This window comes from Phaeoacremonium minimum (assembly GCF_000392275.1).
Source record: "Phaeoacremonium minimum UCRPA7 unplaced genomic scaffold PA7_03_scaffold_113, whole genome shotgun sequence".
NCBI classification, from domain to species: Eukaryota; Fungi; Ascomycota; class Sordariomycetes; order Togniniales; family Togniniaceae; genus Phaeoacremonium; species Phaeoacremonium minimum.
The window spans coordinates 80,023-102,728 of record NW_006921020.1 but is presented as its reverse complement, the minus strand read 5'-3'; the positions used below and the strand labels follow the sequence as shown (position 1 = coordinate 102,728).

At 51.6% G+C, this 22,706-nt stretch overlaps 7 protein-coding genes across 7 annotated transcripts; 4 read left to right on the top strand and 3 right to left on the bottom strand.

Moving 5' to 3' along the window:
* Window positions 1-442: 442 nt before the first annotated feature.
* Window positions 443-1,183, bottom strand: UCRPA7_1600 (hypothetical protein; the record flags this gene model as incomplete). The annotated part of the gene is made up of 1 exon (XM_007914180.1): window positions 443-1,183. The coding sequence occupies one exon, from the start codon at window positions 1,181-1,183 to the stop codon at window positions 443-445; it is 741 nt and encodes a 246-aa protein (XP_007912371.1).
* A 725-nt stretch (window positions 1,184-1,908) lies between these two features.
* Window positions 1,909-5,016, top strand: UCRPA7_1599 (putative m protein repeat protein; the record flags this gene model as incomplete). The annotated part of the gene is made up of 3 exons (XM_007914179.1): window positions 1,909-2,436; window positions 2,494-3,606; window positions 4,210-5,016. 3 exons carry the CDS (start codon window positions 1,909-1,911, stop codon window positions 5,014-5,016), a joined length of 2,448 nt encoding a protein of 815 aa, XP_007912370.1.
* A 1,095-nt stretch (window positions 5,017-6,111) lies between these two features.
* Window positions 6,112-7,060, bottom strand: UCRPA7_1598 (putative c2h2 transcription factor protein; the record flags this gene model as incomplete). Its single annotated transcript, XM_007914178.1, has 2 exons — window positions 6,112-6,613; window positions 6,669-7,060. 2 exons carry the CDS (start codon window positions 7,058-7,060, stop codon window positions 6,112-6,114), a joined length of 894 nt encoding a protein of 297 aa, XP_007912369.1.
* Window positions 7,061-11,717: 4,657 nt separating this feature from the next.
* Window positions 11,718-13,551, top strand: UCRPA7_1597 (putative vitamin h transporter 1 biotin symporter vht1 protein; the record flags this gene model as incomplete). Its single annotated transcript, XM_007914177.1, has 6 exons — window positions 11,718-11,863; window positions 11,912-11,937; window positions 11,989-12,274; window positions 12,329-12,363; window positions 12,661-12,920; window positions 12,973-13,551. The coding sequence occupies 6 exons, from the start codon at window positions 11,718-11,720 to the stop codon at window positions 13,549-13,551; spliced, it is 1,332 nt and encodes a 443-aa protein (XP_007912368.1).
* A 5,506-nt stretch (window positions 13,552-19,057) lies between these two features.
* Window positions 19,058-19,639, top strand: UCRPA7_1596 (putative salicylate hydroxylase protein; the record flags this gene model as incomplete). The annotated part of the gene is made up of 1 exon (XM_007914176.1): window positions 19,058-19,639. The coding sequence occupies one exon, from the start codon at window positions 19,058-19,060 to the stop codon at window positions 19,637-19,639; it is 582 nt and encodes a 193-aa protein (XP_007912367.1).
* Window positions 19,640-20,291: 652 nt separating this feature from the next.
* On the top strand, window positions 20,292-21,145 carry UCRPA7_1595 (putative h aca ribonucleoprotein complex subunit 2 protein; the record flags this gene model as incomplete). The annotated part of the gene is made up of 2 exons (XM_007914175.1): window positions 20,292-20,655; window positions 20,724-21,145. 2 exons carry the CDS (start codon window positions 20,292-20,294, stop codon window positions 21,143-21,145), a joined length of 786 nt encoding a protein of 261 aa, XP_007912366.1.
* Window positions 21,146-21,687: 542 nt separating this feature from the next.
* UCRPA7_1594 (putative duf1761-domain-containing protein) lies at window positions 21,688-22,450 on the bottom strand (the record flags this gene model as incomplete). Its single annotated transcript, XM_007914174.1, has 4 exons — window positions 21,688-21,822; window positions 21,878-22,113; window positions 22,174-22,242; window positions 22,438-22,450. The coding sequence occupies 4 exons, from the start codon at window positions 22,448-22,450 to the stop codon at window positions 21,688-21,690; spliced, it is 453 nt and encodes a 150-aa protein (XP_007912365.1).
* Window positions 22,451-22,706: the final 256 nt, after the last annotated feature.

Sequence of the window (22,706 nt, the reverse complement as noted above, 5' to 3'; positions counted from 1 at the left end):
CAGCAGCTTTTGTAAGGGGAACAGGAATAAAGATTTGGCTTTGATGATGCGCCGAAAGGCGATTTTCTCGGATTTAGGAATGGGGCAACTAGATAGATCGTGTCCGTTCAAGGATTGGGTGAATAGTATCATAAAATAAAGTACTTGTGATCCACTACCTTGCTCATTATTCATCCTGCCCGTTTTGTGATGCCTTATCCTCTGTGATTACAGCTGCAACGAGCAGCCTGGCGCTTTTCATGTGCGAATTATCGTGTCGTCTTGACGGCTTCGAGATATGCCAGGCCGAATTAGCCCTGTGGCAGCTTTTGTCGCTCTGCAACCTCCCTAGTAATATTTCTCCCCAGTTTTGCATTCTCGTTTCCAGGCACCCGGAGTCTTCTTCAGCCAGCCGTACTGAATTACGCCCCCCATCACGCCATGCCCCTGACCCTGGAGCTCCTCACTCAATCCCGTCATCTTCCCGCCTCTGCTCCGCAACCCACTCCGTCTGAAACACCCGCGCCAGCCTCTCCAGCCGCCCGGCCGCCCTCCTCGCCTCCGATGCATCGTCCGCGCCCGGCGCCACCACGACGCCTATCAGCATGGGCGGATGGTTCGCGCCGTCGTCTTCGTCGTCCTCGTCATCCTCGTCGTCGATGACCGCGCTGCCCAGCACCTGTCTCGAGCTGCCTTCTGCCCCGCGGCTCGATGTCCCGTTGACGGCACTTGCGCCCGCCTCCGGAGTATGTGCGCCGCCGCTGCCGCCGCCGCCGCCGCCTTCCGTGGGCGTGACCGCCGTGTCGAGGCTCCCGTCGCTGTCGCTGCCGCGCCGCCCGCGCCCCGTGGGGCCGAGCGCCAGGCTCATGGGGCACATGAAGCTCTGCAGGACCAGCGGGCCGCCCCCGCCATCGCCGTGGTCGTCTGTAGGGGCCACGGGGCCGTGCTCGACGACCACGCGCAGGGGGCTGCCCATGTCGAGGCGCTTGGCGGCGTCGTAGGCCGTGAGGGCGGTGGTGGAGAGGGCGCTCAGCGCGGCGAGCTGCTGCTGCTGCTGCTGCTGCTTTTGCTTCTGCTGCTGGGACTGGGACTGGGAGGACGAGCTGTGGGAGGTGGTCGGGTTGCCGGAGGAGATGATCGGGGTGAGGGCGCGGTCGGTGAGGTGTAGCGCCAGGCGGGGGTGTTGTGCGGGGAGGCTGGCCATTGTTGGGCCGGTGGTGGACGGTGATGTCGAGGAGACAGAGTGTTTATAGCGCCGCAAGATGCAAGGACATCTGAACCGATAATAGAAATCAGGAGGTATCGTGGCTTTCGAATTATGAGCTGATGAGAGGGAAATTCGCTCGTGGTAGCATAGGTAGGGCTACACCTGCGTCGGCGGGAGGGGGTTCGGGTCGGCACCGTATCTCGATGGCGGGGTCGCCGTACAGTCGATGCGATAAGGTGTTTCCGTCGAGAAAAGGCCTGTAGGCGTTGTGCCCCTTGAATCCAAAGCTTATGAAGTGATCAATTGCCCTGCTACGACCATCCTGAAGAGAGTGACAGAGCAGTAAAAGCTGCAGGCGTCTCGTGGCCTCAGCGAGCCTCTCAACAGGCTACAATGACGAAATCCGAGAAGCTCATGGTGGATTTGCCGCTAGCGACGGTCATCCCACAATTGGGGGGCTGATAGCACTCACCAATGGCGCGCCCCTGCGGCTGGCTTGGACGGACCATCCCTGCCAGACCTACAGGCACTAAAATGCCAGCTATGCTTTCGAGGCTCGTCACGCTTCCAAGCTGGCCCCTGCGATCCTTCATACCAGAGGAATCATACCCGCAAGCTTTCTCACCAGACATTGAACTGAACGCGCCATCCTGAATTGCCAACTGTCAAATACAGCTCCCGCTGTTCAGAATCATTGATTAGTTGCACACAAACGCGCCAACATGCCCGAAGACGAAAAGGCGAAGAAGGAGAAGCTCGCTGCGGCGAGGAAGAAGGTCGAGCAGATGAAGAAGCAAAAGGCCAAGCAGGCTGCCGCAAAGAAGGACACATCTGCCGACGCGAAGGCCGAGACGCCCGAGAGCAGCAGCGCAGTGGCCGATGAGCCTTCTGCTGCCGACGAAAAGCCGCCCGTGAACGATGCCCCCGAGGAGGCGGAGGCAGAGCCGGAACCGACGCCCGCGTCGCCGTCCGCCGGCCCGTCTTTATCACAACAGTCCAAGACGAGGTCCAAGTCCTTCCGCGCTGGATCCATCTCCGCGCCGGGCCCTCTGTCGCCGGGATTGACGATCCCAGAGGGCGATACTGCGCCAGAGATCTACCGCAAGCAGGTTGCGCGGATAGAAGAGCTCGAGAAGGAGGTCAAGCGCCTGGTCGCTGCTGAGACGAGATGGCGGAAGATGGAAGAGGAGCTGGCCGATCTCAGGGAGGCAGAGGGCAAGGCGTCCGGCGGTTCTGAGGTCGAGAAGCTGGTACGGACTTGGTCAAACACGGATATCTCTTTGAGTCGGCGACTAACACGTCTATAGAAGAACGAGCTTGCAGCTCTTCAACGCCAAAACTCGCAGCTCCACGCACAGGTCTCCCGCAGCAGCGCGACTCGGCATGGATCCTCGCCGTCCATCTCCATGAGCAGCCCTCCCAGCTCCGAGCTCGAGGCACAGCTTCAGTCAAAATCCAACACCATCGAGACCATGGAGCTGGAGATGTCTCGCCTGCGCGCACAAGTGGAACGGCTTGCCATCTCGACGAGCGGTGCTGGCGACTCGGAGCAGGTCACCGCGCTAGAGGAGAAGCTCGCCCGCTCAGAGAAGGCCGCCGCGCTCGCGCAGCGCGAGCTAGCCGACTTGAAGGGCAACCTGGAGCGCACATCGGCCAAAGCAGTCAAGGAGAGCAGTGAGCGTGTCAGTGCGGAGACGAAGCTGAGGACGCTGGAGCGCGAGCGCGAGGAGGTGGGCACTGCGCGGGACGAGCTACAGAAGAAGGCGGAGGGCCTCGAGAAGAAGGTTGCGACGTTGACGACGCTGCACAAGGAGCAAGACGCGAGGATGCAAACGCTCCGAAAGGACAAGGAGAAGGCAGACAAGGAGCTGGCAGATCTAAGAAGCGAGGTCGTCAAGCTGCGCAAGAGCGACGCCCATGACCGTGGTGGCACAGATGACGACCATCTGGATGAGCTTGAGAATGAAGAGCGGCTACGGCTGGAAAAGAAGGTCCGGGAGCTGGAAACGGAGAACCACGATCTTAGACGCGGTATCTGGCACGAGCGGAGAAAGGAGATGCAAGTTGGTCCGGACGATACCAGTCCCAGTGGCCAATTCACAGATGTTGATCTCGGCGGTGGCTTGCTATCGCCAAGTCTCAGGAAAGGAGGCGGTGGAATTACGGATTTCTTCACTAGCGGACTCAATGCCCTAGCTGGTGGTGGGCCCAGTCACGGAAGTGACCACGAGGGCTTGCTTGAGGACGACGACATGGAGTTCGACGAGGAGGCATTCCGCAAAGCTCAGGAGGAGGATGCTAAGAAGCGCATTGAACGCATCAAGGAAATCAAGAGAGGTCTCAAGAGCTGGGAGGGTTACAGATTGGATCTTGTGGAGTCAAGACATGGAAGTAGTGAAGGCTTTGGAGAGATATTCGAGGTTTAGGGGGCTTAGTTGTGGCAGTCATCGAAGACAGAGCATGGCCGTTAATCATGGTGACTGATACCAGGGATCAACTGTGTATAATACCGCAAGAGACGTTAGTTGGATGAGACATTGATTGTCTGACGATAGACTACCAAAAAATGATGAAGTTCAATCTGGTCACACGCAGTAAAGAAATTCACCTCGGAGGAAGTGTCATTTCCGAGCTTCGGGTGTGGCAATAACCAGTAATTTCGCGCACACCCTGTGCAGAATACGTTGTCCCATTTAATTAGCTTACCTACCTGCTGGAGCATGCCGTAAAGTGCGGCAGTAGCGCTTGGGAGAGCTACCTCTAGCCCCGCGCCGAAACGCGAGCGGTACACGTAGCTAAATACACCTACCACAGTAATCACTCAGCTCCCCTCCCGTGCGCAAATTTTATTTTGCACCGGCTCGTGTTCACACCACCTCTCACTCTCATCGCTTGCGCAAACATAACAAGAGGCAATTCTCTTGCCGAGCGCGGGACGAGCATCGCTAAACTCATCTCTATTCCAGAGTAAGTCATAGATCATATGTAATGTATATGAAGATGGAGCTAAGACATCTCGGCAGATCAACATCAACGGTGCTGTGGGGAAGCAAATAGGTGGAAGTGAGACCCGTATCGAAGGGCGAGGAAAGCGCACCATCGCAGTCCGTAAAATGGACCGCGTTTCGCAGCATCAGATGCAGCAGCTTGGCCAGCAACCGCTGCCGGGCACACCGCAGCAGCAACAGCAACAGGCTGGCGAGCGGCAGGTTACTATCGACGCGCGCCGCTTCGAGCGGCTCGAGTCCAATGTCGCCAAGCTGCTGGAGTTGACCCAGCTCATGCTCAACCGGCAGCAGGAGCTCAACGACCGGGCGCAGGCGCGCGTGGACACGCTGCAGCAGGAGGTCGCGTACGCCGAGGAGCGACTGCAGCTTGCGCTCGAGGGGTCCGAGGAGGAGGACGACGACGACGACCGCGAGCCGCCCGACATGGCGTACCCGCCGCCGGGGATGCAGTTCCGGCCCAACTTCGGGGCCAAGAAGCCGCTCGAGGGCCTGCTGGACAACCTGAACCTGTGGGCCAAGGAGCACGGCTACAAGTGCGCGACGCTGCGCAGCACCCAGAAACCGGGTGAGCGCGTGCGCGTGGCCATCCGCTGCGCCCTCGGCGGCGAGGCCCGCTACAAGACGACCGACGAGAACGGCGAGACGCTCATCCGCACCAAGACGGGCCAGCTGCGCAAGCCGTACCGCAAGCGCACCAGCAAGAAGACCGGCTGCCAGTTCGGCTTCATCCTCGGCGAGACGGGCCAGAACACAAACATCTTTGAGGTGAGGTATCACCCTAATGGATGTCACCCGCACAACCATGAGCCCATGGACTTTTAAGGAGAGTGGAGCTTCTGTCTCTTACGTGGTCCATCCTAGAGGAGAAGGGGGTGAGAGGACGGGTATGTGGAGTATTCCATCTTTGGCAGGTTGTTTTTGCTATTATTTGTCCCGCAAAGTGATTGATCTAAAGTCACTCGGGAGTTGTTCTCGAATGGTATGCACGTGTTCTCGCGGCGGCGTTCTAAGGAGGCGTCATCTTGCATGAGATGGACTAGGCACCAGGAATTGATCTCGGTCGTTCGTATCTCTACAGTCGCCATTGGGTTAGGCTGGCTTAGTGTTTCTGATTGTCGAGGATCAATGCGAGACAAGATCACACATCATAGTGTAATTCAAAGTGATCTTGATATTTACTAAGCTCATGCGCTAGTAGTCTATTACAAGTATTTCGTCGCCTCGCTGGGCCTATGCCTGCAGATGAGAGGATATCGTAAGACGTAAGAACATCAAGGCGGCGAGAACCGCACTAGAGGCCAAGTCTTGGGTGGGGGAGATTTCTCATCCAGTCGACAAGACATCTGGAATCAACCAAAGGGGGGGATACCTTAACCCCCTGTGCGCCGTCATGCACAAATGCGATATTGCCATACCAAAAACGCCGCTCAAATCCAAAGCAATAAAAGTTGCTACAATCGCTTCAGTAGCCCCTAACTCCTCGTCCATGCATCGTCATCGTGACCATGTACCTATGCCTGTACACCGAAAAGGCGCAGAGAGGGGTATTCCGAGCTAAAACAGGGGAAACAAAGAAGTATTTGAGAATGGACGATGGCCTTCGACCATTAATCAGAAAAAGATTGCAAAGTTTGATGTTTATACATCCGGGTTCACAGGCATGTTGCAGTACAACAGCCCATTCGCCATCGGAATAGACTCCTGGGGATGGGTGGACCAGGGCATGGAACGCACAAAAGACCCAGCCATCGGAGGGGCAGTGCCGGGCCGAACCTGCGCAGTTGGTGAGGGAAGAACAGTAATTCCTTCTAAAGACGCTCCGGATGTCAAGGCCTGCTTGGAGAGGGGCAAGGCATTATGCCTTGGGGGAGAGATGTAATAGGCTGCCGGAGTCGTCTGTCCCTGCGTCGTGCCATCCTATAGCAAATTCGCGGTAGGGCCGAGGCGCAGTGCTTCTTGCTCTTGTCGGAGTTGTTGAATCTGTTGCATCATGACTGTAGTTTGGCGATTCTGGTTGTCCACCTGCTTTCGAAGCTCCTCATTCTCACGACGCACACGCTTAACCTCTTCTCGCAGATCCACGAGTTCCTCCCCTTCGCCCCGCTTCCGCTTTCCTCCAGTAGTCGCAGGCGTATCAAGGCTCACTGCATCATCGGTCTCCTCGCCGCCAGAAGGGTTGCCGTTACCCGTATGTACACGCCGCAGGTGTTCAGCCAGATTCTCCTGGCGAGAGAAGCCCTTGCCGCTATGCCGCTTGCAGTTGGGGTGAGGGCAATGCAGTGGATTCTTCGGGCCACCATGCTTGCCGTGAACTTCACGCTCATGTCGCAAAAGACCGCCTGAGTACGTAAATCCAGGAAGCTTCTCACAGCCATCCGCGGTGCATTTGTAAGGACGGTCATGCTTGTCCATGTGCTTGCTAGAATATGAAAGTCAGCATATTATCAACAACAGCTAGGAAACAAGCATCCTACCTCCACTCGCATTTTCGCTGAAACTCCCTGACATCTTCAGTGCAGTTTGGGTTGCTGCAGAAGAACTTTCCGTCCATTGTCCTAGTTACCGGACGGTCTGGCTTTGGGATGGGCTTAATGCGCGGAGCAGGAGCAAGCGATGGGGTTTGCGCAGGTAAAGGAGAGTCCTCCTTCACTGGGGCTGGGGGGCCAAGATCAAGTCGAGGTTCGGTATCGGCGAAAGGGGATGTGACGTCGCCGCCCACTGTGTAAGTGCCAGCGGCGACTGCAGCGAGGTCGGCGACATCTGGATCGGAAAAGCGATCGAGGGAGACGGTCGTATGATCATGTTCACCGACAGGCGCATAAGCACCGTCGTGGATGAAGTTCCGTGGCTCGTAGGAGACGCTCATCTTGTCGACCAAGGTCGCGAAGCGCGACACTTAGCGGGGTGTGTGTAGAATATGCGGGTTAAGCGTAATAGGAGACCAGTTATGACGAGGCTGTGAGGGACTCGATACTCGGGTCGACGAGGCTCGGGATCCCTATGACAGCTGGGGATTTTGGTTGGAAGGTAGGAAACAGAATTCGGGTGCTCGAGGCACGCAAGTTCGACAGCTTTATGGCGAAGTGGGCTGAAAGTGAGTGTTCAGAGGCTGGACCTGGCAGCAGCATGGGATGTCAGAGCCTGAAATCTGTGGACGAAAATGCAGGCAACAAAGCTAAGCCACAATAGGGACACGCAGGGGGCTTTGTCATCAGTCGAGAAGTCGCGACCGAACAAGCCGGGCAATGGGCGGCGGCTGGAACAATGGGTTCTTCCAGGGCCGACACCCTCCAAGCCTTGAAAACTATGTCACGTGCAAATGACAAAGCCAAGGCCTGGAGCCCCGCCCCACTCGCCCCCGGTGCGAAGAAGCCTGGTTGCTGTCTGCCTGCAGATTGGATTGGATGGAAGCTGGGGAACTCACTTCTGAGTGGATGGGTGGTCTGCCAGTGCCAGTCGATGCTCTTTGGTCTTGTCTCTCTCTTTCTTCTTAACCCATCATAACAAGAACAGCTGGTGCAGCTGTCGAGGCGGCTGCAGCTTCTATTAGTACAATTCCGAGACTAGGCAGAGAACTCGAGATGCTCCTCGGCAGGGCTCGAGGCAAGGATATAAGGAACGCAGGCAATCGATGGGTGACTCACCTCTGCTCAGACCAGCCTATCCAGGCAGGGCTGCCAACCACAAAGAGGCAAATCCGCTGTTGCACACCACTCAAACGCGATTATGACACGCTCCGGCTAGGCTCTCCGGTCAGTAGTCACAATATCTAGGACCAACCACCATTAGGCTACACTGCCATCTCCAGGTGTAGTCCTCTCCGAGATTCCACTGAAGCCACTTGTTCCAGCGGCGTGAGGCCACCACCAGCCATCTGAAGAACTTCGTCTTGCAAGGCACTTGCCATACAATTCCAAGACCATGAGCCTCTTGCCACAAGTCAGGGCACCTTTCACATAAAACAAGACATCCATGAAGTGTCCGCCAGAGCTTTCCACCGTTCGCCATGCAAAAAGAGATGGGATATTGCAATAAGATTCATGGTCAAATGCATTTGCGTCATCAGACCGAACCTTGAAAATCAAATCCATCCTGTTAATGGAGTCACCGCTAGCATGATCGAAGCCCTCCTAGTTTCAAGAGGAGTGTATGCGTCCCAACTTGGCTTCAAGCTGAGATCACGCAGATAAAGCACTTGCCGTGTCCTCTGGTCGGCCAGGCTGTGTTCTTGCCTGCAAGCGGTTGATGAGCTCAGAAATGCCAGTTTCTGTTGTTGTCATTGTAACCGCCTTGTGCGCCTTTGCTCGAATTGGGCGTTCAGTCAGACGCAGCAGAAACGATCCTACACCTGGGTGACTGAGTAATAGCCCTATATGCGTCGGTGCTCAAGCTGGAGGTAGAACTTGCGCTAGTGCGAAGCAATCCTCACCCATGCCAACACATGAAGGCAACAACCTCTCCCGGGTCTTGGCGTCCTCTGGCAGCGAAAATTAGAAATATGCGACTATCGAATCTGCCTAATAGCTGGTACTTGCACACTTGGAAGCGTGACACGGTGACCAAGGTGAGTCAGGTGCACTCCGAGAATAGCAAGATCGCCTAGTTCAAGATGGCCGATATCGCGTAGTAGATTGGGTGATTGAAGACAGCTCCTGCGGTGAAGAAGCTCAGTAGGAAGAGAAGCCGTCTGTCGTATACAGCCAAACTAGGTCTTGCGACTTCGTGGTGAGCTTCTGGATACCAGATATGGCCATAGAGGACAATTTTCCTTCTCATGAGACCATTCAGGCAGTTCAACCAAGCGTGACGATGCATTTCTGACATCGTCGCAAGCAATTGAATGGCATGTTTTGGTGGTTATTGATTCGGCCAGCTGAGGACACGGTACCAATAGCAAACGGGAAGAGGAAGCAAGAGATAATGGGTCCAAGACAGTTGATAAGACTTTCATCATATACGAGGCAGAACAGCCAAATCGTCACTGATGCTCAAATGAACATTGCAGTTAATGCCAGGCGAACCCTCTCTTCATCGTTGCAATTGATCGAACGAAAGGGAAAAGAGGCTGGTCTTTGTCGCAAACGATGCAGGAAGATTTTTGAAATGACGATGGGGTTGCTAATCTGGAGGGGAAAGAGGGGAGACACAACCCAGGCACCTCTGCATCTTGTGTCCCGAAATATGAGGTTGAAACTCCATCCAGAATTGCAACCTTGCAGCCTCAGGCTTGTGCATCTCCATTCCTTCAAATCCCTTTCCCGTACCTGCACTTATCCGCAAGAACACGGCGCCAGTGATCCAATACCCCAAGAATTGACAGCTTAGATGTCTAGGTATGGTAAAGTTCAACTCAATGCAGGCCATTTAAGCTCGTGAAGTGTCATGATCTGCAAAAATCCAAAGCACAATGCACCTCCCAAAAAATGATCTGCCAATTTCTTGAGGTAGAGTTTGAGCAAGCATGTTGCTGCCTACTCTTGGCTTCACATCTCAGAACACTACGCGGTGATTTCCACATCCAGACGTTTATCACTTATGATAATATCCGCCGCCTCATATTTGTGTCTTCACGTAATGACTGTGCGTTGCAACCGTGGGTATGTTTTCGATGTATCCTGAGTTTCACCGGGAACCACGGGCCGACTTGTGTGAACCCATCCTGGGGCAGAAGGCTATCCTGTCAAGACCATACTCGTTGTCTTGATATAAGTTATTTTTCCATACTTTTCTTTACGAAGGAAAACCTTCAAACGCACCTCACAAAAATCTAACATTTTCGCAATTCGAGCACACCGCCACGGCAATGGCGGATATACCAGAGGTAGTATCAGTTCTTCAAAGATGGTCAATAGACACAATCATGAGCCGTTTGGCACGAAGCTCACCAGACGGCTGGGATGATATCGTCGAGGAAACAGGCGTCAAGCACACCACGTTGAGTCGCAATCCTCTATCTTCAACCGGAGACCTCGACAGGCTTCCCAATGAGACGCTGTTGCGGGTGATAGAGGAGCTCGCGTTCGACCTTCCCAGTCTCTGCAGTCTTTGGGCTGTATCACTCCGCACAAAAGAGTTGGTTGAATCAATGCCGATGGCTGGAGACCTCTTCAAGCATGCGTCTCAAACACTTGTCGTTTTAAAAAAGACGAATCTGACGAGAAATCTTAACGTTGAGGACCTTTATTCTACCTTACAGTCTGAAAATTGCGCGAGTTGTCACCAATCCGGCGCTTTCCTCTTCCTTCCGACCTGTGAACGTGCCTGCCTCAACTGCTTGCACCGCGCCAGACGCTTTCGCGTGATGCCTGCGGACGATGCGCAGGCCATCTACAGGGTCCCTCAGAAGAGAATGAAAATGGTTCCCACTATGCTACCAATGCACGTCAGGAAAGCTTCTGGACGCCGCAAAAAAGTCGTCAGTGTCGAGCTTGTCCGCCGGATCGGTCTCTTATGTGAAGATTGGCGTGGAATAGATTCTCGAGTGCTGAGACGCGATGAGTTAGATGCCAAGGATCGCGAGTTCCTCTGGCGGGTGGAATTGGGCGATGCCTCAATCAAGCAGAAGGAGCTCGTTGCCCCAAGTAGTGTTTACTATGTCGGACCTTCGATGAGATTTCCACATATGCATCCTGATCGCACCGTGGATGCCGAATACTGGTGCGAGGGATGTAGGTTCATGAACAAGAAATTAAATGCCGTGTCGAAGCCTCATCATGAGCTGATAATTGACGACATGGGATGGAGAGAATGGAAGAGCTGGTCAAAGCGTGAGCTCCTTAAGCATGTTGCCACATGCAGAGGAGTGCAAGAGTTTTTGAGACAGCAACACTTCACGAGATAGAGGCATCAAGAACCAACTTGCCTGTAATTCGAGAGCTTTCACAGGCATGAAGTCATTGGAAACAAACACTCCTCAAGGCTCAAATAAAAGGTCTTTTCCGAACCTCTACACAAAACTAGCAGACTTCCCTTCGCTGTGATGCAAAATACATGATACAGTTGTCATCCTCATTGGCGACACTAATCCAGTGCACACTCGAGAGTTTAGGAGGGCTATCATCGGCTTCAAGAGATGACTCTTTCGATGACATATCCGTGTGCGGCGTTATTTAGGGGCTACAGTGGGGTTAATGTCATAACAACGAGCGCCCCAGTGCGCTAAAAGTGGTTGGAGTACAACTTTCAGCGTTATGATCGCTAAAAGGATGGGAAGGTTTTGTTGAACCGCCTTAGCAGCTCAACCTAAGAGAGCCTTACGTAAATGGAATAGCTTTCCTCCTGGGGCCTCGGGTTTCTGAGAATTTTCCTCTTATCTACTACTACTACCCTTCTTTGGATATTATCATCCCCTTCACTTTCCACTCTTACCTCAAGGGGTTTCTTTCACATACTTTCTCCATCATCGCTTCCAGTCTTCGGACGGTATCACAATCTCTAGGATACAACATCACCGATTAAAAAGCCCGAGTTCGGTAGCTTGAAAAGACTATTAGCACGCACCTCCATTGCTTCTTAGTCGAAGTATGGCTCACCAAGATGTAGAGACTCCAGTTGGGGATGCCAAGTTCCTAGCAGAGACCAATGCTACTTCTCATGATCCAGAACGCCAGGTGGCAGGCCTGGGTGATCAAGAAGACTACCCTGTCGAACGGGTCGAAGCCGTATACAGGTGCGTTGAACACTCCTCTCTCTCTCTAGCTCATGCTAAGTAACTCAGGAAACTTGATCTTCGCATCATCCCAGGTAAGAATACATATCATTTATACAGCTACTTCCAGCTAATTAACTTGACAGCTTTCTGGGTGCTGTACTTCTTATGTTCCGCCATCCGTTCAAACATTGGCCTAGCGCAAACTATGAACAAATCCGCCGGCCATGACTTGATGAGTGTGCTACATCTGACTGCCAAGGATACTTCGACGGCTTTGACGTTGTTCTATGTGGCCTACGTTCTGTTCGACTGTCCCTCAAACTTGGTCATGAGCAGGCTCAGCCCCCGGGTCTGGATGGCTCGCATCGTCTTTGCTGTCGGTGTCATTGGTACCTGCTTTACCGCCGTCAAGGCAGCATGGAGTGTCAAGTACGCACCTTTTCGAAGTTAAAGCTGTGATTTGACCATACTGACAGCAAGCAGACTACTACGGTTTCTCCTCGGAGTGGTGATCGCTGGTATGTGGCCTGGTATGGCTTACTACCTAACACTCTTCTATCCCCCATCAAGAACTGGAAAGCGCATTGGCATGTACTTTTCGGCAGCCCAGATCTCAGCAGCGGTTGTCGGCCTTGTATCAGCTGGCTTTCAGAAGATGGACGGGTTAGGCGGGCTGGTAGGATTCCAATGGATGTTTATGATCTATGGTCTATTGGCTGTAATACTGGGTGTGGTCCTACTATGGTGGTTGCCTGACCGGCCACTCGTACCGGGACAGGAGCGGACCAAAAGCGGATTCATGAAATGGCTTCCAGCAACTCCTGAAGCCCTCAAGGGAGAGGATGCCATCGTTCACTACCACGATTTGAAGAGAGTGTATCACCCTCGCCCCTGGACACTCAAGGACCTTGGCTATGTCCTGATTGACTGGCGGCTATGGCCCCTAACATTGATGTACTTTGGCGTTGTTGGTGTCGGAATCGGTACCCAACTCTATGGCAATGTCATCATTGCTTCCATCAATTCAAGCTTCACTGGGATTCAGATCAGTCTGCTTTTCGCTCCTATCTGGCTAGTAAGTCAGTGTCCAATATAGGAACATACTTGTTACTGACACTTGAACGCAGATGGATTTCGCTGCCATCCTTCTCGTCACGCCAATTTCTGATCGATTCCATCACTATCGCCCTTTCTTCTTCTCCGCAGCGGTCTGCATCCAAATTGCAGGGTTACTGACAGTCACCTTTGCATTGTCGAACCCGTGGGCCAGATACGGTGGACTTCTCATGATCGGCTTCGGACTGGGCCCTACGGTCCCCATCTGCATGACGTGGACAAACGAGATCTTCCAAAGACGCCATGGTGAAGTCGGCGTTGCTGCTGCGTCTGCCCTTGTTTCCGGGCTCGGCAACCTCGGCAGTGTGACAACGACGTACGCTCTTTACACAGGCTGGCCAGAGGACTCTGCACCGGGGCCACACAAATACCGGAAGAGCAACCTAGTCATGATCGGAATACTTTGCATCAGCATTCTAAGCAGCTTCGTCATGACTGTTTTGCTCAAATTTTTCGGAAATAAGCCAAGTCACAAGATCATTAGTAGCGGAAGTTCTGCCGTCGACTCTGTTGATGATTTCCAGGACGGCGCAGCTCGTCGTGAGCTCCAGCAACGCGGCTTTGGCCGAATGTGGTGGAACAGGAAGTAGACCTGCACCACTAGGATCTACTAAGGGCGTACAAAATCAGAGGAGCCTGATTCTTGATGTTCAACATATCGAACCAGGATGTGTGGTCGAAACACTTCACTTCTTAGCAGCAGTCGCTGCCCGGGCAGCTCAACCTGCCATTGAACGCTTAACTTATATACGATTTTCGCCCGGCTATTAAGCCACTATTTGATCATCTCGCATTTTACAAACGCATATACCCCATTTAGCGTTTTAATATGCTTTTCATCCGAGGGCAGGCATCATCTTCGATTCACTCACAGGCGACAGGTGGGCGGTTCGACTGAGGCCAGCTTCCTCGACGGCGACAGTGCTGTTACGCCATCGCTGGGAAACGGCGTATTGGACTGGAGTGCGGTTTGCCGGCGACAATGCTTCTGCGCTATCGCTTTTTGGCCCGCCTCATGGGAGTAACCAAAAGTTACAAAAACAGGACATGGAGGGGAAAACAGGAGGTTGTCAGGTTATAGACGCATGGCATCGGGAGTGGTTTTTTTATATCAGTGGTTATTTTGCATTTTTCTATGATACCCCATCTGCGTTTTTTCACGCTGTCTTTCGAGGTCTTCGCCACTCGACAGCGACAATGCTTCTGCGCTATCGCTGGGACGGCGTGTTGGACCGAGACCTGTGCCGGCGACAATGCTTCTGCGCTATCGTTGGGCCAGGCTCGTGGGCGTCGAACCTTTGGCTTTTATATCTAGGCTCTAGTGGACGTCTGAGGAGGAAGATGAGAAGGGGATTGACTGGTCATTCATTTAAAGTAGTCACATACAAATTTGAGTCAATATGCCCCTTGAATGTTTAGTAGCTCGTCGCACTTGTTCATCGTAGTACACCTCTTCCGGTGAAAGCCTCCAAACAGCTGTTGAGCCTGGCTCTCATGAGTAGAACATATATGTATTTCGACGTCGTGGGTTTATGGATGACGCTGAAATGGGGGGGAATGCGGGAGACGGAAGAGATCCAGGCCTGTGATGGCTACCAAGTATACAATTCTTTAGCGATTCGTGTAGGAGCGAGCTCGCTGTGCTTGCCGTGTTCACTATCTGTTGATTACCTACTTCTTGCCCTTTGAACAACAAAAAGAATATGATTACTACTAGGTAGATAATTTGAAAGCCTTGGGCTTATTGCCATCAATCAATGAGACCAGTCTAGCTTGCCCCTGACAACGATCCCTTAGCAACGTTGCGGGAATCAGGTGTCCGCAATAAACTCCTCGTCTGTCGAGAAGGGATGTGTCATGTTAGAATTTGCAAGCCAAGAATCCCACTGGTCCCAACTAATAGTATGCGTAGCACTGTCGTCCCCACAATCTTGATCCAGCATGAAATCTAGAGTGAAATCAAAATCGATCATGTGGTCGATCTGACCATCATTAAAACCGAACGCAAACTCGGTTGGTTGAGGGCCAACAAAAGCCTCCTGTGAGCCAAGAGCTGGACCTGCTTGCGAAGTTATACCTCCAGTAACATTATTGACTGTATTACCTGCCTTCGCTCTCGGCCGCGCGCCATTGATGAAATTACTCGCTACATCATTGCTGAACGGATAGTTAGTCTGAAGATGAACGCCATTCGCTAGTCGTTCTTCCCTACTAGCTTTGGCATCCTCGTGTTGTTGGCGTAGTTGTGCGATGAAGCGTGGTATTGGCGGGAGACTCATGTTCTTGTTTCGCAGCGCGGATTCACGGTTGGTGTATGCTTTCAAGCAAAGCCCGCCTACCGCTACATGAATTTGTTTTCTCATATCGGAGATGAGGTCCGGGTTGCACTCATAGACGTTTTCTATATGTTTCCATGCTTTATCGGCACCTGCTTTGAGTGGATCGGCTCGCACGGTGTCGAGAATATGAATGATAGCATGCCATTGCTGAAAGTATGGTGCATACCACGCAAATTTCCTTAGAAATGGGTTGGACTGCAGCATGTTATGCTGCTCGAGAAGATTGATACAGATGTCCCAGACCATTTGACGCTGAGAAGGTGGCGTTTGCTCTCTGCTACCCCATCTTCTCGGGTGATGCGACATAAAGCGAATGACGTTAATGGAACTTCGTGCCATCAACATCGTCACGAGATGCAATGGCTGTGAGGGGTCACAGTAGCGTAAGTACTTGGCTTCGAGGAGCTCTTCAAATTCTCTGAAAGATTGATCCGTCTCTTCAGAGTCATTCTCCAGCTTTTGAGGGTCCCATGGACTGGATGTCTTTCCTTGTCGGTGAAGATCTGCAACACGGTGTGATACATAATTGAGAAGCTCACACTTCCATGAGACGAAGGCTGTATCTGTCAACTTGCCCGACTCGGAGGTAAGTGAAGTCATACCCGGATAAAGCTGATCATCGTTGACGTTGGTTGGCCAATTTGTGTACTTGGCACCTGTGTGAAGATCTTGAAATTTGCCAATGCCGCAAAGCTCAGCTGTACGAAAGTCGTGCATCTTGAGTTGCCACCAGACACGTCGCCTCATCTCGGTCTCGAAGGGAGATAGGCCCAGATACACTCCATCGCGCTCTAGTCTCATGCCTTGGGCAATACGGAGGGCCACACCTGTCAAAGACCAAATAGCGCGGGGTTGATATATGTCGCGTATTGTCAAAAGATGAATGATGAATGCTTGGAGAACAACAAGGCTAGTAGTTCCTAGCATATTGGCCCGATGCAATGATCTTTTGGTGGCGGATATATATCGTGTCAGGAGGGGCCTACGAGACTCATTCAGGCGTTGTAGGGACTCCTCATCCGTTAGGGACATGACCGCTGCACTATAGATAGCAAACATCAGTGCCTCAAGTTCCCTTGGTATTGCCCCTGTATTTTTTGCCGCTTTCTCGATTGCTGGTCCCAAGGTAGGGACATGGACCACTTTTGTTAATGGATCGATATTTTCCGCAAAAATCTGCCATAGCTGGAGTATGCGTTGCGGTGGTGGATGGACGCCCTTGTTGTTATGCCTAGGCTGATCATCGATAACAAAGCCCGAATAGTCATCATAAGCGTCTGGGTCATTCGCATTATTTGACGTCTCTTCCAAGACATTATGAGGATCATGCAGCTGAAGGAAGACGGTATTAGTGAACATGTCACCATACTCAGTCAACTTGACCTCACAACACTCACCTCTTCTACTATTCTCGTCCATAAAATGCTATTTTAAAGATCAACGTCAAATATATAGGTGTAACTTAAGCCTGACTTACTTATCGACGAATTTTAGGCGTCCTGGAAACTGTACCACTTGTGCCCTATTGACAGATCGCGTGGCGTCGACCTCAATAGCCGGGCGGTCATCCGACGATGTTTCATTCGGTATCACATTGACTATGTTGCTAGAATTATGGCGTAATTCGGAGTCGGGAGCGTGCTGTACTAGATCTGGGTCGATGCCTTTCTCTCGAAGTAGTGCTTCATACTGTTTCACCTGATCGGCCAGGACTTGAGTTTTGAGGCGTCTGTTCCTATTTCGAGGAGGATGCGAGGGGTTATAGACGCATTCAACGCTGTGTCTAACACATGCGTTACAAGGCGTCTGACGATCACACCTTCATAAGCAGATCAGTAACCGTACGAAACCAGCACTATATCTTGCAAGGTGCCCTGCAGTATGGCTTGATATCTTTGAAGGACCACGGGAATACTGGAAAATCAGATACAGCATGCAGCGCATCTTGACTGAAAAGAGCTAAATGGTTTAAGAGTCAAAACACTAAAAATAAACATACTTCACTTTACGCTGGGCACATCGTATGCAGGAATAGGCAGGTCTGCTCGGAAGCTGTGTTGCACAAGATGCTATCGTCGCCATCACACAGAATCAGGGAAAACCTGTGGTGAAGAGTTGAGGAAAGTAAAAGATAACCGCAAAGCCTGATTTGTTTCCGTCAGATATGTGCTGTTGAAAAGGTTACGATTTAATCCCAAGGAAGAGATGGAAGATATGCTCGGCACGGTGCGAAGTCCGATTCATGTGGCCATAGGAACTCTGATTGGTGGGCCTGACTCGGCCCCGACAATTTTGGAAACCCCGAGGTTGTTAAAGTGGCTGATCACAGTGTGATCGTGATATAACTAAGCATAGCACTGTGTCATTCCCGTTCCCGAATACGTGTGCCATCATTACTGTCTGTGATTGTTACTACCATTTTCGTGTTGACTACCTAATTATAGCGTTGCTTTACTCGTTATGGCACGGGAATCATTATACAAGGGCCATTGATAGCGTGATCGGCTTCCAAAGTTTATATTGAAAATGATAGTCACATAATCATATAATTCACTAGTGAACATGATTTATTTATATGTCCCGATTACAATTGTCACGAGTCTGAAGTTTTGGACGATTCATTGAAACAATCATCGATCATTACAATGGCCTTCTTCCTTCAACATAGGTTCTTCCTTATTTAACTTGTACTTATAAATCCAGATTTGGGAAGGTAAGGCGGGAGCCCGCTTAGTTTTGTCTCAGGTCTTGCCACTTAGTAGGCGATTCGGGTTCGGCTGAAGTAGGCTCGGGCGACCTACGCACTTTTGTATTGTCCGAAGTTTCCTGTATGACACCAACCCGAAAATTTGCCAAACTGCATATATTTCGGGAAAGGCTCTCAAAACTACGAACCTACATCATGGGGTCTTATTATTATAAGTACGATTGTCTTCTCTCTCTGCTCATAGCGAAATTGTCTTATTGTATTCACACGATGACTTGTAAGTCTCGAGTTGCTGAAATTATACAATTACTATCAACACGGAAAGCATTCACCCCAAACATTTCGATTAATTCTCATAAATTTCAGCATCAAGTATTTTCAACTATGTCATCACAGCCAAGAATCGCTATTGTGGGCGGAGGGCCTGCTGGATTAACGCTGGGTCTCCTGCTCAACAAGCATCGAATCCCATTCACTATCTTTGAAGTTCGCCAGCAACCCACCGAGGAAGAACTGGCTAAACCATCTGGCATGCTTGACCTTCATGAAGAAACCGGGCTTGGAGTCATCAAAAAATGCGGATTGTACGATCAGTTTGTTCCACTCACTGGAGAATGTAGTGAGGACTTTGTTGTTGCAGAGAGGAATGGCAAAGTTCTTTGCTCAGTGGGAGGAGAAGGCACACGTCCAGAAATTTCCCGCAACAACTTGACGAAGCTCTTGCTTGGCGGTATCCCAGCGGGAGGCGTCAAGTGGAACCACAGACTCCTCTCCGCTGCCAAAACGTTGACTTCCGGTGATAACAAAACCGAGCTGGATTTCGGTATAAACGGTAAGCAACAATTTGATCTGGTAGTTGGCGCGGACGGTGCGTGGTCTCGAGTCCGCAAGCTACTCACGGACACGGAGCCCCATTACACCGGCATGCAGAATATTACAATAACGATCAGGAACATCACGAAGAAGTATCCCCACCTGGCCGAGCTGATCGGCAGTGGCTCATTCACCGTGCTCGGCAACAAACACGCAGTCATTTCACAAAGGGGGCCAATGGACTCTGCTCGGGTCTATATATGGCTTACAATGCCTGACAAGGCGAACGCCACTAACTTCGGCCTCGTTGGCACACCGGCCACGGTTGCTAAAGACAAGTTGCTCGGAGACGACGTGTTGCTTGGCACATTTGGCGACAAGATAAAGGAGCTGGTGGCCACCGCATGCGACGAAGAGACGGCAGATAACCCGGGTGCGAACCTGGACATCAAAGCACTACACACACTGCCACATGGGAACTCCTGGGATCACAGAGCTGGTATAACACTTGTCGGTGATGCGGCTCACCTGATGCTCCCGAACGGAGAGGGCGTCAATATTGCCATGTATGACTCGCTGTTGTTGTCGCAAGCTATCATCAAGGCATACGGGAGGGCTGGGAAAGATATTGAATCGTTTAACAACATATTGAACCCATTGTTGAAGGAGTTTGAGGTGGGTATGATGGAACGTGCAAAGGAAGCAGGCAAGGATACGGATATTTTGATTGGTAATATGTTCGGGACAGACGATGCAGCATTTGACCTAGTCAGTTTCTTCCAAAGTGTGCAGCAACAGCAGGGCAGTAAGGAACAGTAATGAGAAATGTAGTCATATACAGAGACTAAAGGACTTGAGAGAGCGAAGAGGTCTACGTCTACAGCGCAGAGAGCAGCGATATTTATAAACACTATTAAGGAGATTGTGCAACTGTAGGAACGTAATACAGCAAGTTCGTAAGGATTCCTGGAACAGATGGCACAACAACCATTTCTACTACAGCCAGGGGATAACCGACATTCGTGTTTAGGTTAATAAAAGGAAAGATAAGAAAATTTGGCAAAAAAATGGGAACGGTGAGGCTCGAACTCACGACCTTCAGATTACCCTCAGATTATGAAGTCATATGAAAATATGAGACTGACGCGACTACCGACTGCGCTACGCTCCCAGTTGTCACTTTTCTCTCAGATTGAAAATCAAGAAAATTTCTCAGATTCTCCTCAGAATTTAGCCTTTCCTGAGACCCCACACGGAAGTGGAACAACCTCCAAACCGCCTACTAAAAAAAGTTCAAGCAGAAAATTAGCTGTACAGCTACAGGGTCGAGGACATTGCCCAATTATTGCGAGCACTTTGTTAGGAGGAAAAACCTGACACGAGGACCTTGATATCCCCTGTACCTCCTAGTTTTTATTTGAATATTATTTCTAGTATTTCTTGTAGGACATTGCCTTGATTTCTACACACAATGGCCTCCGACGACGAGAAGAGGGTGAAGGCCAAGAAGGAGAAGAAGGAGAAGCGCCGATCCGAGACCGACGGCGTGCACAAGTCGAAGAAGGACAAGAAGGAGAAGAAGGCCAAGGACGACAAGCTCAAGAAGAAGATTGCGACCGCTCTCGAGGAGCAGCTCGAGGCGGACGCCGCCAGCGCCAGCGCCATCGTGAAGAAGAGCAAGAAGGCCGCCGCCGACATCGAGTCCGAGGACGACCACCCCGGCTCCGACTTTGAGGAGATCAAGAACGCCGCGATCGAGACTGCGCTCGTCTACTTTGCGCTGCCGATTGCCGACGCAAAGGGCCACAAGAAGATCTACAAGACGATCAAGAAGGGTATGTCTACGACTCTTACCTATCTCTACTCACAAATGCACAATATAGCTAATGTCATTGTCGTACAGCACGAAAAGCCGGCGCCCTCCAGCGTGGCGTCAAGGAAGTCAACAAGGCCCTGCGCAAGACCCCTCTCAAGACGCCCTCAAGCGCGTCCTCCGTGCCGGGAATCGCCATCATTGCCGGCGATATCTCACCCGACGAGGTCATTATGCACCTGCCGCTGTACTGTGAGGAGCATAACGTCCCCTACCTGTTCGTCACCTCGCGGCTGGAGCTCGGCACCGCCGCCAAGACGAAGCGCCCTACCAGTGTTGTCTTCCTGACGGAGAAGGGCCGCGAGCGCAAGCCCAAGGCGGGCGAGGACTCCAAGATGAAGGAGGACGATGACGAGGAGGATGCTGGTGACTATGCCGAGGCCTACAAGGAGCTTCTGAAGCTGGCACAGAAGGAGTACACCAAGCAGATGAAGGATGTGCTAAGAAACTAAAGGCCTGAAGGGGGAGGGCCGGGGGTTTGGCGGAAGCGGAAGTGCTGCTGGAATCACCTCTGTCGGTGATGTCTGAGCTTCCTAAATTCTGGGTCTATAAAAGGATACCATTTCACGGTGGCGCAACTGTGAGGATCGGCGTTTCAAGGATTCTTGTTTGATGTAGGCTGCCTTCTTGCGGACAGATCTCGCATTCAGGGTACATAAAAATGGATTGGCATAATTGTAATGGTTGACCAAAATTCCCTCGCAGCAACTGAGTAAGCGTTCCTCTGTTGTGACGAGAGAAATTGACATTGCAACGAGCTAGCGTACATGGCCGACTGATAGACTGAGACATTTTGATGGTTTCACAAGATTCGGGCCGTCACAATGCAGGGAGCTGACAATACGAGATTTTCTTTTGAATTAATCTCTGCCTATGGATGGGTTTCTTTTGAGATAAGATACACGGCAATGAAACCTGAGCACAGTCCTAGCCCTTTCCATCCCGCAAACGGCCAAAAAGATGGTATCATTCCCTTACATTCCAGCTAACTCCTTTACTCGAAGGGATTGGTGCGGGTGCCCCACCAGGTCAGGAACAAGGCGAGGCCGACAGTCTCGAAGACCTTTGCGACGGCATTGACGCCAACAACCTCGAGGGGTCGCTTCTCAGTGAAGACTTGGCTGAGGTACTATAAATAGAGTAAGTATTGTGCTGGGGACATGGTTGGAATGATCTCAACTTACGGCAGGAGCAGAGGTAGCAGCGAAGATGAGACCGCCGAGGTAGGCAGCTCCCTTGTAGCTCAGGGTGCCAGTGGCATTGATCAGAGCTCCAACGCCATAGCTCTGGAGAGCGGATCCGACAAGAGTAGTGCCCCAGGCGACAGCGGCAGAGGTGGCCTCCTTGGAGCGAGCGAACTCCTCGGTGGTGTTTGAGGACTTGGCTCGCTGGTAAGTAGCGCCGAAGAGGGGGGTGAGAACTGATAGAGCTGTTAGTAGCTGGAACCGAATTACATTGGAATGGTGTCATGTTTACTCACCAGCAAGCTCAGCAGACTGGTTGAAGATGGTGCCGAGGGCAATAGCCGAGGGCTTGACGGGAGGAAGATCTGAGATGAGGAAGTCAGTATAATAATCTCAGGATGAATGTGAATCAGCTCCGTTCTCAAGCTTCGTGACAGAATCCAGCTCTGTTGCCCGTTCCTGTCGCCTAGGCAATTTTTCTTTTTTTTAAAAAAAAAGCTGGCTGGCGAACAAGGGCCGCGACCTGAAAATGAGGTCATGATGGGGAGGCGCAAACTCACAGTGCAGAGACATGGTAATGATGGGAGTGCTTGTTTGTGATGATGAGAGAGCTTCTTAAAGATTGGTGAAGACGAGGGACGTTGATTTTCAATTGATCACAGATGCGATTCGTTGGTAATAAAAGAGAAGAAGGTTTGAGGAGAAGCGGGATGGCAGGCTTTTATGTCACGCACGTTGGGGTTCAGTTCATGCTAGCACGGAATGTCTCGAGTGTTACGTGCTTGCATCGTAAGGTGCAATGGCAGTGGAAAGCTACCTGCTCGTACCT